This window comes from Tursiops truncatus, chromosome 15 (assembly GCF_011762595.2).
Source record: "Tursiops truncatus isolate mTurTru1 chromosome 15, mTurTru1.mat.Y, whole genome shotgun sequence".
Lineage (NCBI taxonomy): Eukaryota > Metazoa > Chordata > Mammalia > Artiodactyla > Delphinidae > Tursiops > Tursiops truncatus.
The window spans coordinates 70,541,206-70,557,972 of NC_047048.1; the positions used below are offsets into that span (position 1 = coordinate 70,541,206).

At 47.3% G+C, this 16,767-nt stretch overlaps 1 protein-coding gene across 1 annotated transcript; it reads left to right on the plus strand.

The window, feature by feature from the left end:
* The first annotated feature begins 4,599 nt into the window (after positions 1-4,599).
* Positions 4,600-13,457, plus strand: R3HDML (R3H domain containing like). Its single transcript, XM_004322587.3, has 5 exons — positions 4,600-4,860; positions 8,060-8,178; positions 8,279-8,411; positions 9,556-9,671; positions 13,358-13,457. The coding sequence occupies exons 1-5, from the start codon at positions 4,600-4,602 to the stop codon at positions 13,455-13,457; spliced, it is 729 nt and encodes a 242-aa protein (XP_004322635.2).
* The last annotated feature ends 3,310 nt before the right edge of the window (positions 13,458-16,767 follow it).

Sequence of the window (16,767 nt, forward strand, 5' to 3'; positions counted from 1 at the left end):
AGTTTCTTCTTTTTTTTAATCTCTCTCTCTTTTTAAATTACATCTGATGTACAATATTATATAAGTTACAGGTGTACAATATAGTGATTCACAATTTATAAAGGTTATACTCCATTTATAGTTATTATAAAATATTGGCTATATTCCCTGTGCTGTTCTGATAAGAACAGCACAGGTTGTTCTTAAAAGCAACTTTACTGGGTGAAAAGAATACTGGGATAAGAATCAGAGACCTGGCATTGGAATCCAGTTGCCACTGGAACTAGCTGTGGGAACTTGGGTGAGATACTTAACCTCTCTGAGTTTCCACTTCCTCGTCTGTTGAATGGAGATCCTGATACCTAATCCATAAAACTGGAGCAAAACTTACATAAGATCATACCTTTACAATATTTACTGCCTGGCACCTAGTATGTGCTAAATAAATGTTAACTGCTATTGTTGTTGTCATTATTTTTAGCTATTATTATAACTAACATTTATTGATTGCTTACTCAGGCTTTGTGTTAAGTGTATTAATTCACTGAATCCTCAAAACAGTGCCACGAGGCAGCCCTATTTTATAGATGAGAAACCAAGGCACAGAAAGGTTAAGTAACTTGCTCACGGTCACACAGCTAGTAAGCCATGAACCTAGGCTGTCTGGATCCAAAGCCAGCAGTGTTAGTCACTGAGATATACTGCCTCAAATACTACTGCTATCTAGAAGAATGTCCCCTTCGCTTGCCCAAGACCAGAGAGAATTCCAGTAGAGGTAAGGATGAAGCAATAGCTGAATCCAGTGTGAGATTCTCCAGGGGTGAGAAAAGTTCTTACCCCGAAATGAGATCCCAGCCCAGGGCATTAATCTGGGCCATCCCAGATTATTTCCCGCCTCCATCCCTAACATTTTTATCCACAGGCAGCCTGCCGAAGTGAACCTGGGAACAGGCTTAGTCAACGAGGACAGCAGGGAAGGTCCTACCTGGTGGCGCGGCCAGGGATGTCGCTGTGTGTTTGCCACCGGTGCGATTTTCTGGGTTTCCCTGGATGTGTGAACACATGGGGTAGGAGATGGTGATTTTGTATATGTGGTTGGACTGTGAGGCTGTGCCTTCCTCAGATGTCTGTCTGTCTGTCTGTCTCTGTGGAGAGGCAATGGGACCAGCTTGGCCCACCCCACTTCTGCCACCCACTGTGGCCAGCAACTCACCTCTGTGTGCCTGTTTCCTCACGTATAGAAAAATGGTTATGATGACAATGATAGTACCGACCTGATAGTGTTGTTCTGAAGACCGAACGGCCTCATTCCAGGTAAAGTGCCTGAAACGGTTCAGAGCACCGAGATAAGAACAAATACAGCTTATATATGTTAATATGATTAAATGTGTAAAGGATGGGTTTCTGTATATTTATGCAAGTGCACCTGAGGGCATCTATCAGAAAGGATCTGAGGGGCTAGGGGAGCCAGCTGTCTCTGTGATTCGTGGGAGGAGGGTATGCGTGTGTGAGTGTGTGCATGTGTGTGTGGTGTGTGCACGGTGGACGCGTGTGCATGCTGTAAGTGGGCGAGAATGTTCACTGCCAGAACCCTATTTACCAGACAAACTCCAGGCCCTAGGACAAATCACTGAGGCTCTGTGTCCCCACCTGTCCACGGGCGGGGTTGCGGCCTCACAGGCAGCTGTGAGGACCAAGTGAGTCATGGATGTAACGCTCTGGACCATTGCAAGTGCCGGGGACATGGGAGAGGTCCGTACGAAGTGCTCTGAGAAAGCGGGGCATCATCGGGACGCTCCTGGGTCGTTAGTGCCAAAGCCGTTTGTTTCTGCCTCCTCTGGGCTGCAGAGCTCCCTCTGGTAGGTCGTGGATCCCAGCCCACCACAGGCAGAAAAGCCCTCAGTCCAGTTGCTTCAATGGCCCAGAGAAGGATAGGAACTTGCCCCAGGACACCCAGCATACTGGAGGCAGAGAAGGGCTAGATTGGAGCCGGTGCCTCTTTGTCCTTCTGGCGTGATGAGAAAGCCGTGTAGAGGTCAGGGTCAGCACTTCGCAGCCCCCCTGCCTCTGTCTGCCCCACTTTCCCAGCATCCAGCAGTCAGCCCGGGCCGGGGGAAGCTGCCCCAGCGTGAAGGTGTGTGTTTTGGCAGCAGGCGCTGTCTGGGCCGCCAAGGCTGAGGTCGGGCGGCTGCCTGAGGCAGGAATTCCATGTGTCTGGGGAGGACCCCACTCCAGTAGCCCGGTCCCAGTCCCCAGCCCTGCATCGCCACCTGGGCCAGGGCTCTGCTTGGCACCCGGAGACTGGGTTCTGCCCGGGAATTCTCCAAGGTCTCTGGAAGAGGAGGCTGAAGGATTACAAGTGCTTCAACTTTGGGTTTTTGTTATGTAACATCTTCCTTGTAAATCTGTCCATTCCCATCGCAAAAGCGTCACTTGTTATTTGTGGAGAATACAAGTAATCAGAGAAGAGAAAATGAAACTCTCAACACCGGAGTACAGCAATTCAGAGACCAAAGGGGCTCTGTCAACACACACACACACACACACACACACCTGCATGTTCATGCGTGTATCTATGCACACATGCATGTGACATAGAAACCATCATAAGCATGCCCTTGCACGTGTGTGCTTGCACACTTATAACACACAAGCACATGCATACTCGTGTGAGTACACACAGGTACAGGCATCTGCATGGTCATGTATGTATCTGTACACCTACATGTGACACACGAGCCCTCATGTTTATGTGTATGTCCACGTGTGCTTGCACACCTATAACAAACACACACTCTCACAAGTACACATGTACACACAAGCACATGCGCGTGCACACACACTTAAAGAGCAACACTCAGTGCTCCACCAATGTGAGTTCATCTAATCCCGGCACCAGTGCTATAAGGTAGGTACCATTACTTCTCCCAGTTTACAGATAGGGTACAAATGGTTAAGTAATCTGCCCAAGGACACCCAGTTAGTGAGCATAAAAAGAAATTTTAAAAAGCATTTTTTAAAAAGAACAACAAAAAAAAACCCAAAAACAAAATAATGGGGATTTGAACCCAGATCCATGGCCTTAATTAATTAGGCTGCATGGTGCTGTTGAGTGGCATCGCGGGGAATATTCCCATAGGGTTTTTTTCCCTATGCATCTAAATTCGGTTTGGTTACAGAAATGACATCCTTTTTACATCCTAGCAGGACCCTGGGGTCAGACTTGGATTTGAATCCTGGTTCCGCTGCAGACAGGCTGGCTTGACTTTGGGCTGCTCTTTCACCTCTTTGGGGATCAGTTCTGCATCTGTAAAATGGAGAGCGATCGTATCTGCTTCTGAGGGTTGGCTGAGCACGTGTGTCAAGCTCAGCCAGGCTCATTAGATGAGGCCATACGAAAACTGCCAACTCTGGGGCTGGAGGGCTTTGTGGGGAAAACAGTCAGAAAATACTCTCTGGGTGCAAGATGGCCATAATATGTTAGGGTCTGGAAGGCAGAGAGCAGCCTCTGGATCTGGGGTCTCCGGAGGGGAGGTGGTATTTTGTCCTGGAATCCCTGCCATGACTGCATCCCGGTCCTGACCAGCAGCTCAGCCCCAGCCCTGCACATTCCAGGTGGAACAGCAGAAGAGAGAGGGCAGGAGAGAAAAGCCCACAGACCGGCAGGCGGAGCCTCCTGGCCAAGTCTGGCCCAGCTGGAAGGGGAGGGGGCTGTGGAGCTGGGACGTCAGATGCCATCACCTCCTGGGGGACCTTTAAAGTCGCTGTGCTGCCAGGCGGGCCAGGGTGTCTGCAGCGGTTCTCTGCCTCCTCAGCCGCCTCCTGCCACCCGCCTGGGCTGCCCATCCTGGGTACGCGCCCCTGGAGAGCCTGGTGCCTCGTCTCCGGATGCCTCTCTCTGGCTCTCTTCTCTTTTCTCTCCATTTTTTCTGTTCTGTTTTTCCCCTTTCTCTCGTTTTACCTCTCTTTCTGTCTCTCCCATGTTTTTTCTCTTTTTGCCCCCATCATTGTCTCTCATTCTCTCTTGTATCTACCTTTTTCTTTCTTTCATGCCTTTTCTCTGTATCTCTTTTTGTCAATCACCTTTTCTTCTCCCTCATTTTCTTTTCTGTTTCTCATTTTACTTTCTTTCTGCTTCTTTCTGTCTTGCTCTCAATCCCGAAATTGCAGCAACCCAGGGACAGAGTGTCCTCCACTGTACCTTGGGAAAGGTGGGCGCTGCCCCTCTGAGGGCACCAACGGAGCCCACTTCCAGTAAGATTGGTGAAGAGGGTGTCCAGGCTGGGGAGGACTGGGGTCTGCCTCCTGGGCTGGTGGAACAAAACCCTGGCTTTGAAGTGGCAGCATCATCTCACCCCAGGGCCTGGTCCAGATTTAGCCACTATCTGGGCATCTCTTCCCATTGCCCCATCCACTTAGTCCACTGGGGTGGGAAGAATGGGGTGTTGCACCCCCTGGACGAGAGCCGAGTCAGGAGGTCTTTGCCAAGTTCCCAGTAGATAGCATCCTCTGGGGTGGTAATGCTGGAGAGCACTCAGGGTTTGGTGCCCTCATGACCACCTCCTCCAGGCAGCCGGCTCTGACTGCACAAGGCCAGACGTGTGACCCTTCCAGCCAGCTATGCCCCTGCTGCCTGGCACCGTGGGCCTGGCAGGCCTGTTCTTCTGGGCAGGCCAGACAATGAACGCCTTGATGATGCCCAATGCCACCCTGGCACTGGCCCAGACTGAGGGCACAGCTGTGCGACCCCTGACTGGCCTGGGGGTGCCCCGGTACCGGCGGAAGCGCCACATCTCTGCCCGGGACATGAGTGCCTTATTGGATTATCACAACCACATCCGGGCCAGTGTGCACCCACCTGCTGCCAACATGGAGTATATGGTGAGTTCCCATGCCCTCCCAGTGCCTCCCCCAGCAAACGTCAGTCCACTCAGTGTGTCCTGGAAAGACTGGACCATTCACGAGCCTGGCCTCACTAACTAGTATCTGGGCATCTGGGCCCTGTGGAATGGGCAGGAATTCGTCTGCCCATTTTACAGATGAGAAAACTAAGGTGGTTATATAAGTCCTTTCTGCAGGCAGGAGCAGAGGACTGTGACTTATGGAGCATCTCCTGTGCGCCAGGCACTTACGTGTCACCCTCTTCCTTCAAGGTGGGAATTATCTCCATTTTCCAAATAAAGAAATCAAGATGCAGAGAATTAGTTTGCTGAAGGTCACCCAGGTGGGATTGCATCCCAGGTCTGCCAGCTGCTAAAGCTGTCTTAACTAACACAATACCTTTTCCAAGAATTCTGGCTTCCAGCCAGGGAGCCGCAGGGGGTGGGTGGCTGGAGCTTTCCCTGCCATTGTCTCTTTGCCCCAGGGGTTTAATGGACACACCCAAACTGTCCTCAGCAAGCCTGTGGAGGTAGAATTTGGAGAGATGGGATCTGGTACCTGGGGTGGGAGTGGGGGGGTCTCAGGCTGAGGAGAAACAACAGCTGACCAGCAGAGGCAGCTGGGATGTCTTCCTTCAAAGAGGCAGGGTGGGGGGCTCTCACCCCAGCCCCCCACAAGCCAGACTCCGGAGGGGAGGAGGGAACTTTTCGCTTTATCGCAGCCCCTCCCCCAGGACCATTGTCCCACACCAGCCTGGAGAGATAGGCTTCCAATCCAGCCACAGATTACTTTAGGCAAAGGGATTGTTGGCCTGCCCCCTCTAAGACAAATACCTACTCCCTCAACAGCCTGCAAATGCTTATACTTTTGCAGTGTGTCCATTCACTTACGTACCAGCTCCTGCTTGGAGCCAGGCACCACGCTAAGCCTCGTGGACGCTGCCGAGCACAGGTGGACAAGGTCTCGTCCCTCACAGAGCTTCCATTTTAGTGGGGATGATAGAAAACAAAGATCAGCCACAAAATTTACATGTAAGACGACATCAGGTCGCAATGAGGTGTTGGGAGGGGCGGGGATAGGAGCCCAAATGGCAGGCAGCTCGCGGTGGGGGAGCCATTTATTTGTTCATTAACTGACTCATCCATTGATTAACACAGTGACTGGCATGTAGAAGGCCTTCTAGTTTTCAAACAATGACACATTTTTTGAGCACCAGCCTGTGTGCGAGGCCCTCCCCACAACAGGTGTTTAATTATTGCATGCTTTGTAGGACAGAGAGAGCTAGACAGCTCACCAGGGGCCCGAGGAGTGTCAGTGAGTGTGGGTTTGATGTTTGCATGCCCTTACCTCAGTTCACCCCTTTGTGGCACGAAGGAAACATTCCTTGCTTTCCCTAAAAATGGATGAGTCCAACATCTCTGGGCAGATGTCTGGACCCCTCTTTGGGGATCCCCATTGCTTCACTAGCTATCTTCAGCCCACAGGACCAGTATCTGGCTAAACGTCCCTTGCTTAAGGAGCCCTTTCCCTCCCTGGCTCCAAGAAAGACCAGGTCCCGTTTCACATTCTCACACCCGCCAACTGTAATGATTGTTTAACATCTCATTTCCTTGTTAGACTGTGAGTCCTTGTTCAATATTTGCTGAATGAACAGATGAACCGAATAAAAGAATAATATCTCAGAATCCCAGGAAGTCAGAGTGGAAGGGAACTAATATTATTTTTTGAAGTGATGCTTTTTCAAGTTATAAGAGTTGGAGCATTCAGAGATTGGAAAATTAAGAAGCTGTTATGAAGGATGAGGACGGTATTCTCTATGTACTGATGTGGAAGCATCATTAAGGTAACCCATCTGGTTAAGTGAAACAAGCGAGGGGCCAAATAGAATGCCTGGAGTCCTGCCATTTGTCAAAAAAATTCATATATATATAATTATTTTATGTATGTAATATATAATTATTTCACGTATATACCATATAAGATATATAATTACATATATAAATATATACGTGCATATATAATATACTTACAGGTGTAGAATATTTCTGGAACAGGACACAAGAAGCTTACAGTGGGGCTTCCCTGGTGGCGCAGTGGTTGAGAGTCCGCCTGCCGATGCAGGGGACACGGGTTCGTGCCCCGGTCTGGGAAGATCCCACATGCCGCAAAGCGGCTGGGCCCGTGAGCCATGGCTGCTGAGCCTGCGCGTCTGGAGCCTGTGCTCCGCAATGGGAGAGGCCACAACAGTGAGAGGCCCGCGTACCGCAAAAAAAAAAAAAAAAAAGAAGCTTACAGTGACTGTTGCCTCCAGGGTCAGGGTGGCTGGAGGGACTAGTGTAGGATGGGGATGAAAGACTCTCCACTTTTCCTCCTTCAAACATCTTACATATTAAATTTGTTCATGTTTTCACTATTAAAAAAAGAACCTTTTGAATTAAAAAATTTTATTGTTTAAATAAACACATTGGGGACTTCCCTGGCGGCGCAGTGGATAAGAATCCGCCTGCCAATGCAGGGGACACGGGTTCGAGCCCTGGTCTGGGGACTAAGATCCCACATGCCACGGAGCAACTAAGCTCGTGGACCACAACTACTGAGCCCGTGCGCCACAACTACTGAAGCCCACACGCCTAGAGCCCGTGCTCCGCAACAAGAGAAGCCACCGCAGTGAGAAGCCCGTGCACTGCAAGGAAGAGTAGCTCCCACTCGATGCAACTATAGAAAGCTCGCACGCAGCAACAAAGACCCAACGCAGCCAAAAATAAATAAAATTAAATCTTTTAAAAAATAAATAAATAAACACATTGAAAAAAATACAATAAATAAAATTAAAAATCCATTCTCTTCCCATCACTCTGGGCTGAGTCACTTCTAGGGACTGCTGGGAACTCCTAGGCCAATACCCTGGGACCCCGCTCGGAGCAGAGAGCCCCAAGCTTGAAGTCCAGTGAAGGAAAAAGGGCATTGGACTAGGAGTCAGAGACCTAGGTGTGGATCTCGGCTCTGGTATGGACTTGCCGTTGACCTTGAAGTCGTAGGCCTTCTCTGAGCCTCAGTGTTCTAATTTATCAAGTGGATTTGTTGCAGGGTTCCAAAGGAGATGGGGAGTCAACGTACCATGTATACGTGCATGTCTAGACACTGTTGAAATGATGGTGTTTGTTCCCCCGGGGAATTTCATGACCTTTATTTTTCCCAGGTCTGGGACGAGCGGCTGGCCAGGTCCGCTGAAGCCTGGGCCACCCAGTGCATTTGGGCCCACGGGCCCTCACAGCTGTTGAGATACGTGGGCCAGAACCTCTCCATCCATTCTGGCCGGTGAGTGAACCTCTGCCCTTCCTTCACTCCATCACTCAACAAGATCACTGAGCACGCTGATGGCAGAGTGACTTTTATTCTATCTTCTCCGCCTCTGCAGGTACCGCTCTGTGGTGGATCTCGTGAAGTCTTGGTCTGAGGAGAAGCGGCATTACTTGTTTCCGGCCCCAAAGGACTGTACCCCGCGCTGCCCCTGGCGCTGCAGTGGCCCTGTGTGCTCTCACTATACCCAGGTACACCTTTGTTGGGATGTAAGGCTGATGAGAGAACAAATCCTCTACCTTAGAAGAAAACGAATGTGGTGGGACAGCAATTAGAAATAAAACAGAGGCCCTTAACAGACTTCCTTTTACATAACAAGCCTGTTCCTGGTAAGTTGTGTGTACATTGAATTGAGCTGAACCAGATCTTGTTTTGAGGGTCTTAGGTCGGCAGACCATATTGTTTGACCCCAAAACGGAGACGTGTGGTCTGACAAGTTCAAGACTGCCTTTGATTTCAATAGGTCCAAACATTTTCTAGTATTTTTTATTTTCTAAGGCTCCTGTGTCTTAAAAAAAGAAACGCCAAATAAGATTACAAAAGATTGTAGTATATTTTGAGTGCTAATATTGAAGTTGTTACCACTTATTATACATAAAAATACAATGCAGTATCATGTTGCAAGAAATAGGACCAGAAGTTTTCAATGGTAGGAAAAATGTCTGCTTTCAGGCCTGCCAATCTCTCTGTGACTCATCTGCAGTAAATGTCAAAAACTGAAATTTGAGACCCCCTAGGAAATGTGAGGCCTAAACCAAATGTCCTTCCTGACATCCATGAAATATTATTACCTCCATTTTACCAAAGGAGAAACCAGGCACAGAATGGTTAAGTGACTTGGTGAAAGTCACACAGCTAGTGATATTGAGATTCTGATCCAAGGCTGTTTAACTCCAAAGTTTGTGTTTTAACTTCCAGCATGACAATGTTTTCAAACATTGGTCGCTAGGGGGAAAAAAAGAAAGAAAGAAATCTAATTGAAAGGTATAGAACATATTAGCATATATCATTCTATATGATAAGATTAAATATTGGCTCATAAAACTTTTGTTCAAATTGTTTGAGGAGGGGTAAGGGTGTGTGTATGTGTGTGTGTATGTGTGTGTGTGTGTTGGTACACTGGGTAACAATATATAACTGTATTCCTTACTGTTGGTTATAGTGGAAAAAATTTTGAGAAACATTATAGTACAATATGCCTCTAGTCCCCTCACCCTGAGACAGGCGCCTCCCCCAGGAAAACCTTATCTAATGCATCCACCCTGACAGAGAAGCCCAAGAGCGTTTCGGCCCCAAGTCCTTCTCACAGCCTCCTTTGTCTTTGTCCCTCCTCAGATGGTGTGGGCATCTTCCAATCGGCTGGGCTGTGCCATCCACACCTGTGGCAGCATCCATGTCTTGGGCAGCACCTGGCACCAGGCTGTGTACCTGGTCTGCAACTACGCCATTAAGTGAGTGCAGCTCTGAGGCAGAGGGGGCTCTGGGGCAGGAGGGTGGACCCTGAGGTGGAGTGGGCAGGATTCTCAGAAATGGAAGACATACAGGACACCCTGCTTTCCTCCGTTCTAAATAACCTGAACACCAGGTTTTAGAGTCAATCAAGAATCCTTTTTCTTTACCCAAGTTTCTGAATCGATTGGGAGATAGACGGAGGACCAAGGCAGGTGCATAAGCGGTGTCCCTGATGAAGCCAACAGTGGAGAATGTGGCTTAGGTCTGCCAGCCAAGTGGGCTTGCAAATATCTCACTGTTGAATTAGACCTTCATATCCATTGACAGGCAACATTGGCCAATCATAGGCCTCTTCTAAGTGCAGTGCCAGCCCCTGTAAACTTCCCACGAGAAATAGAGCAACCAAGAATACATGCTCCCTACAGGCAGGCAGGTCCCATAGGAAAGAAAGGAAGGATGCAATGAGCATGCTCAGCTGCTTTTTCCAGACTCTCCAGTCAGCTTGGTGGGAGAGAGGTCAAGAGTGGTCTTCATATGCTAGTCTCCTGGAAACACAGAGAAAGGGAGATAGGAGTTCCCATCCAATGTATAGTATACAAACTTGCAACAGATTCTCATACAAAACAGATTACAGACTCTCATACACAAACGGGAACAAATTCTAAGTAAACATGATATTCAGAGTTTCAAGATTACATAGTCATAACTGCCTTTTGCTCTCACGTAGCTCTTGATCATTTACAATACACTTTTCCCTTATTATCTCATTGAAGAGATGAAAGAGAGAAAGAAGGAAAAAGGGAAGGACACTGGGAAAATATTTACCCTTTTTACAGATTAAGACATTGAGGATCAGAGAGGTTAAGTAATTTACCGAAAGTCACAAAGCCAATAAGTAGCAGAGCTGTTTGAAACACAAGTCTTTTGATTTCATATTCTATCTCCTGTACTATCCTGATGTTCTGGAAGTTATTGGTAGCTGAGACTCAGATTCTCAAGTCAAGATATTTGTTAGATGGAGACATCTATTGACAAAGTGTCATAATGCAGCCCAGCTTTATCAGATATGGAAAAATGCAACAAAGCAAATTCCATCACACACAGCTTAAGGAACTGTTCCAATTTGTTTGCTGACATATTGAATTTTTGAAACACTGACTATTAACCATATAGTTGTTAAGATTTTTAGGCTCTGGAGTCAAGACTGTCAGAGTTCAGATTTGTGATTCAACTTCTCCATGCCTGTTTTTCATCTACAAAATGGGAGTAAAATGGTTTCTACTTATAGAATTGTTGAGAGAAGTAAGTGAGCTGACCCAGGTAATGTCCCCAGGCTCATAATAATTTTGGAATACGTGTTGGTTCTTATTCTTATTACTAGACCTGTGTTTGGTTCTCAGCTCTACCATGTACACACTGAGGACTTTGGATAAGTCATTTCATCTCCTTGGATCTCAGTCTCCTCTTTTAAAATAGGGCTAATGCTACCTGGCTCACAGAGGACCTTGGTACATAGTTGCCCATAGTACATGTTAAATAAATAGTGGCCAGGATTATAACTAGGTTATAAACTCTTTGAGCACAGGAAATAGACCTGATTCATTTTGGTATCCTTTTACTACAGTGATTTCAAACCTTTGTTCTTTTAAGCAGAACTCTTTTCTAAGTGGCTAAATTAAACAAAAAAAGAATGACTTTTATTCCATCACCCCTGGTGTCTCCACCACCCACGTTCCTTGCCCCCAAACTTCCAGGAACACCTTTTTTTTTTCCTGTTGGAAAAACTGGTAGCGTTTGATATATTTATTTATTATTGTTTAAAATTTTATTACATTTTATACTGATGTACATGCTATAAAATTCAGTGGGTATGAAAACAGGTAAACACAGAATGTTGTCTCCCTCCCCTGCCCACACTTCCCCTCTGTAAGTTTCTTGCATAACCTTCTGGAGATCTTTTATGTACTTACAAACATGCATATGTTTTCGCTCCGGGAGCACCTTTTGAAAATGGTGGACTCACAGCATCTGGCACAAGTCCTGATGCCCACTAGATGCTCTGGAAGTGTTTGTTGAATGAATGAATGAATGAACCCATATGAAACCAGAAATGCATACTTTTCTAAGCACTGTGGCTGACTTTACTTACAGTCATTCAACAATCACTTTTGGAGGAAAAAGATTCCATTTCTGTCCACAAGGAGTGTTTGTTTAATGTGTGAGAAAATAAGGCACTGGGATTTGAAAGGTAACTAACACTACAGGCCAGTGGTGAGATTATTAGGTAGCTCTTAGCAAGAACTGGGGGAGTGATTTTAGGCTTTGAGAAGACAAAGAGGGGGGAAAAGAGAAATCTGTGGGCTGGGATGGAGAAGCAAGTTGTGGAAAGATGAGGTGTGTAAGCTGGGTCCACTTGCTGCTAGAGCAGTCTGGAAGGCCTGACTGAAAGCTGTAGATGTGATTCATAAGCAGGTCTGGAAGGCCTGACTGAAAGCTGTAGACATGATTCATAAGCTAGGGGCCAGCAAACTACAGCCCACAGCCCAAATCTGGCCTCCTGCCTATTTTCATAAATAAAGTTTTATTGAAACACAGCTACGATATTTGTTTACGTACCGTCTAGGGCTGCTTTCATGCAATAAAGACATTTGGCCTCCAAAGCCTAAAATATTTACTCTCTGGCCTTTTACATTGCCAACCCCTGCACAGGCAATGGGGAGCCACTAAGAGTTCTTGAGCAGGAGAATGATTATGATGAAGGTTTGTTCTTTTTTTTTAAACAGCTTTACTGAGATATAATTTACATACCATATAACTTACCCATTTGAAGTGTCCAACTCAATGTTTTGGGTATATTACATTACTCATTTTTTCAATCGTGGTAAAATATATGTAACACAAAATTTGCCATTTTAACCATTTTTAAGTATACAACTCAGTGGCATTAATCACTATTTCCAAAATGTTTTCATCACTCCAAAGAGAAAATCTGTAACCTTAAAGCAATGGCTCTCTACCCTCCTCCTCCCTAAAGGCTGTGGTTCATTGAGAGGATTAACTCCGGAGCAGGTAGGATGGATTTGGGATAAGGCCATTGAAGAAGTAAATGTACAGCAGTGGCCACAAAGAGGCTTCATGGGCATGTCCCCCATGAGTGAATTTTACACAGTATCTAATTATTCTAGTTCTCATTTGCATACCACCTTATAAGTGACAAAGTGTTTCCACATAATTTTTATGGACACCATTTCATTTATTTATATTATTCAGAGGACAAAATCAAGGCTCAAGAAATGAGGTCGTTTATTCCGTCACCAACTGGCAGGTGGCAGAATCCAGGACCAGAACTCAGATCTGCCCACTGGGGAGGGGAGGGGGGTGTTTGTGCTGGGAGGTGAGGGTGGGGTGGAAGGAATAAGAAAATCAGCATGTCCTGGGGAGTCACTTATCTGCCAGGTGAGGTGCTAGAGGCATGGGCACATAGCTCCATTATTTGATCTGCTGCTGCATCCCTGTGTGGGAGGCAAGTCTTCTATTGGTTTTACAGATGAAGACACTGAGGCTTGCAGGTGTGACTTGGTCACAGGGCCAGACAGTGGCAGTGCTGAGATTTGGAAACCTCTGTGAAGGTGACTCCATGTAACTGTCCCCCGACCCCGCCTCCCTGGGACCTCTTCTCTTCCAGGGGCAACTGGATCGGCGAGGCACCATACAAGAAGGGGAGGCCGTGTTCTGCCTGCCCTCCCAGCTACCAAGGCAGCTGCAACAGCAACATGTGCTTCTAGGGACTCAAATCCAACAGGCTCCCGTGGTTCTGAATTTTCCCTGGTCTCTGGCAGGGCTCCAGCTGGGCCTGACCCTCCAAGAGTCCCTTCCCAAAGACCGGGTCAAGTGATTTTTTTTTTTTTCGATTTTTTTTTTTTTTAAGGACATGAGTTGGGCTTACTTCACCAGTCTGAATTTTCCCTGCTGATTCCATTTCCTAAATGTCCAGCATGGGCCGGAAGAAAACAACCTGCTTGCCTTCCTTCTTACCTGTTACATCTTTTTTTTCCTCCGGCCTCCGGGAAAGAGGCCTCCATCTTTAATTGACTCAGTTCTCCCAGAGCCAGGGCTGGAAGGAGAAGTGGCAGCAGTTTTGTGACTCTCAGGCCTCCAATCCACAAACCTTTGTCCATCCAATAAAAGGTATTTATTAAATAATCTTTATCCTGAAACCTACCTTCATTCACCCAATAATAGCCAACCAGCTTCTGGGCAGCCTTTGAGGACCTGTGGTCTCCCTCTCTAAGATGGGACCATTTCAGCTCCAAGCTTTTAAAAAATAACTGAAATTAGCATATGGACACCCCACCCACGGTGTATGTTACTGGAGCTACCGCAGGGTCCAGGCACCCCTTTTACAGATGGGCATACTGAGGCTTAGTGAAGGGGTGTGACTTACTGAGAGCTGCACGGCTTGTCCTTGTCCACGAAAGCACCCAGGTTTAAGCTCAGGCTCTGACAGTCCCTTCAGGCTGTTCCAGACCCCTCTCTGAATGTCAGAACTGAGAGGCTAACGCCAAAGCTGGTCTAAGGGAACTCCCTCTTTCAGCGTTTTATTCTTCCTGTCACTCTCTCTGCCTTGGTGTCTCTCTTTCACCTACTTGTCTCTCTTTCTCTCACCCTCCTTATTTCTCCCATGGAATCTCATTCTCATTCCCAGAAACCATTTCCCCTCTCCCCACCCCACCCCACCCAGTTATCATAACACACAGAAGTCCTTTTGTCTTTAGAGATAGTAAAATCTCTCTCAGACCTTGCCCTCCAGCTGGGGCCCACTCCCTGCCTGGCTGGAGAGAGCTCCATTCAAAGACCTGGATGGAAAACAGGTCCCCTTCCCCCAGAGTCCCTACATTGTCAACGGAGTGGGCTTTCTTCCCTCTTGGTCATTCCCACCTGGGCTACGTCTTGTGCGTATCAACACCACCTCCCTCCGCCCTCAATAAAGTCCTTTGAGATCCCGTGCAATGGCTCTTTCTGGTCCCTGTCTCAGCTCTCAGGAGGGTCAAAAGAGAGAGGGAAATGGAGTAGGGGAGATGGAGTGAGGGGAAACCAGCTGAAGAGGAAGGCCAGGGGAGGGGCTAACAGCCCCTCAGCCCCTCCTTTGCACCAGGTACATCAGCTAGATCACACGTGCATGTGTTTGTATTATCACTCCATTTTTACAACTAAGAAAAATGAGGCTTAGCAGAAGTGCCCAGCAGTGAAATAAAAACAAGGACGCTGTTCTGAGTTCATTATTCTTAGATTATATCCCGCCTGCATTTTTTGGGGGGGGGTATTAAAATGTCCTTTCATTTATTACACAATGGTGATAATAAATGTTAGATTTCCTAAAAAATTATTAACGTACTTATATTGGACGGGGCGGGGGAGGGGGAGCGGAAACGGCTTGCCAACCCTATGTAAAATTCCCAAAATGTTCAGGAAATTTAAGTGGCATGTGACCCTCTGGATTCAATGGCATGTATAGGGTCACATAGCTAGTAAGGAGCAGACATGGGATCTGATTTCAGCTCCATCCAACCTCAATGCCTGTGCTGTTTTGAGGGTCCCACGTTACCTTCCTGTGTCCTGAGTATCAGGATAACGAGAATAATGACCACTGGTGTTTACGAGCTGCTGAGTACACTCTTAATCTCATTGAATTATCACTGCTATCCTAGGTGATAGGTACTGATCCCATCCCCATTTTACAGACATAAAAACTGAAGCCATAGAAGTTGGGTTTGAATATGCTCTGTATGACTCCAATGTCCAATGTCATAACCCATTCACTCTCCTGGCTCTCAGCTAAGAAGGGAGAAACCCAGGGATTGGACAACGGTGGAGACGATGAAGCAAAAAGTGCCATTGGGAATTCCAGATGACCTCCCAGTTTCCCCCTTTTCTGAAACTGTCTCTAAGAAGAGCCCAGGTCAAGGAGAAATGAGCCAGGTGGGGAGGCTTGTGTTTGCCGTGCCTTGGACCCTGCAGACCTGGGGGCGAGGACTCAGGTAGTTTCCTGGCTTGGTTAAGCTGCTGTTCCAACTGAAGTCGGGAATTTTTTTTTTTTTTTTTTTTTGGCTGCATTGGGTCTTCATTGCTGTGCATGGCTTTCTCTAGTTGAGGTGAGCAGGGGCTACTCTTCGTTGCGGTGTACGGGCTTCTCACTGCGGTGGCTTCTCTAGTTGTGGAGCACGGGCTCTAGGTGCACGGGCTTCAGTAGTTGTGGCACATAGGCTCAGTAGTTGTGGCGCATGGACTTAGTTGCTCTGCAGCATGTGGCATCTTCCCAGACCAGGGCTCGAACCCATGTCCCCTGCATTGACAGGCAGATTCTTAACCACTGTGCCACCAGGAAAGTCCACCAGGAAACTTTTGCTGCAAGAAATCTGAAACAGCTTTCAAACTTATGTAATATTTTATGTTTTTTGAAGATCTTCATCCCCCAATCCCATCTGATTTCTCATTTGCTCATACATTCACCAACCAAGAGGGTTAAGAGCATGGACTCTGGAGCCAGACTGCCTCAGCACAAATTTAACTCAGTGGCCAAGTGTGCTGGCATAAGTCAAGATCTTAGTGCCTCAGTCTCACCTATAAATGGGGACACTAATCACATCTACCTCATTAGTCCTTCAAAACATTAAATGAATGAATACATGGAAAGCACTTGGAAGAGCACCTGGCGCTAGTGTAGATAGCTATTTTAAAAGTTCAACATTGGGATTCCCTGGTTGCACAGTGGTTAAGAATCCGCCTGCCAATGCAGGGGACACAGGTTCGATCCCTGGTCCAGGAAGATCCCACATACGCTGGAGCAACTAAGCCCGTGCACCACAACTACTGAGCCTGTGCTCTAGAGCCTGTGAGCCACAACTACTGAGCCCGCATGCCACAACTACTGAAGCCCGCATGCCTAGAGCCCGTGCTCCGCAACAAGAGAAGCCACCACAACGAGAAGGCTGCACACCGCAACGAAGAGTAGCCCCTGCTCGCTGCAACTGGAGAAAACCCACGCTCAGCAACAAAGACCCAACGCAGCCAAAAAATAAAAATAAAAGTTCAACA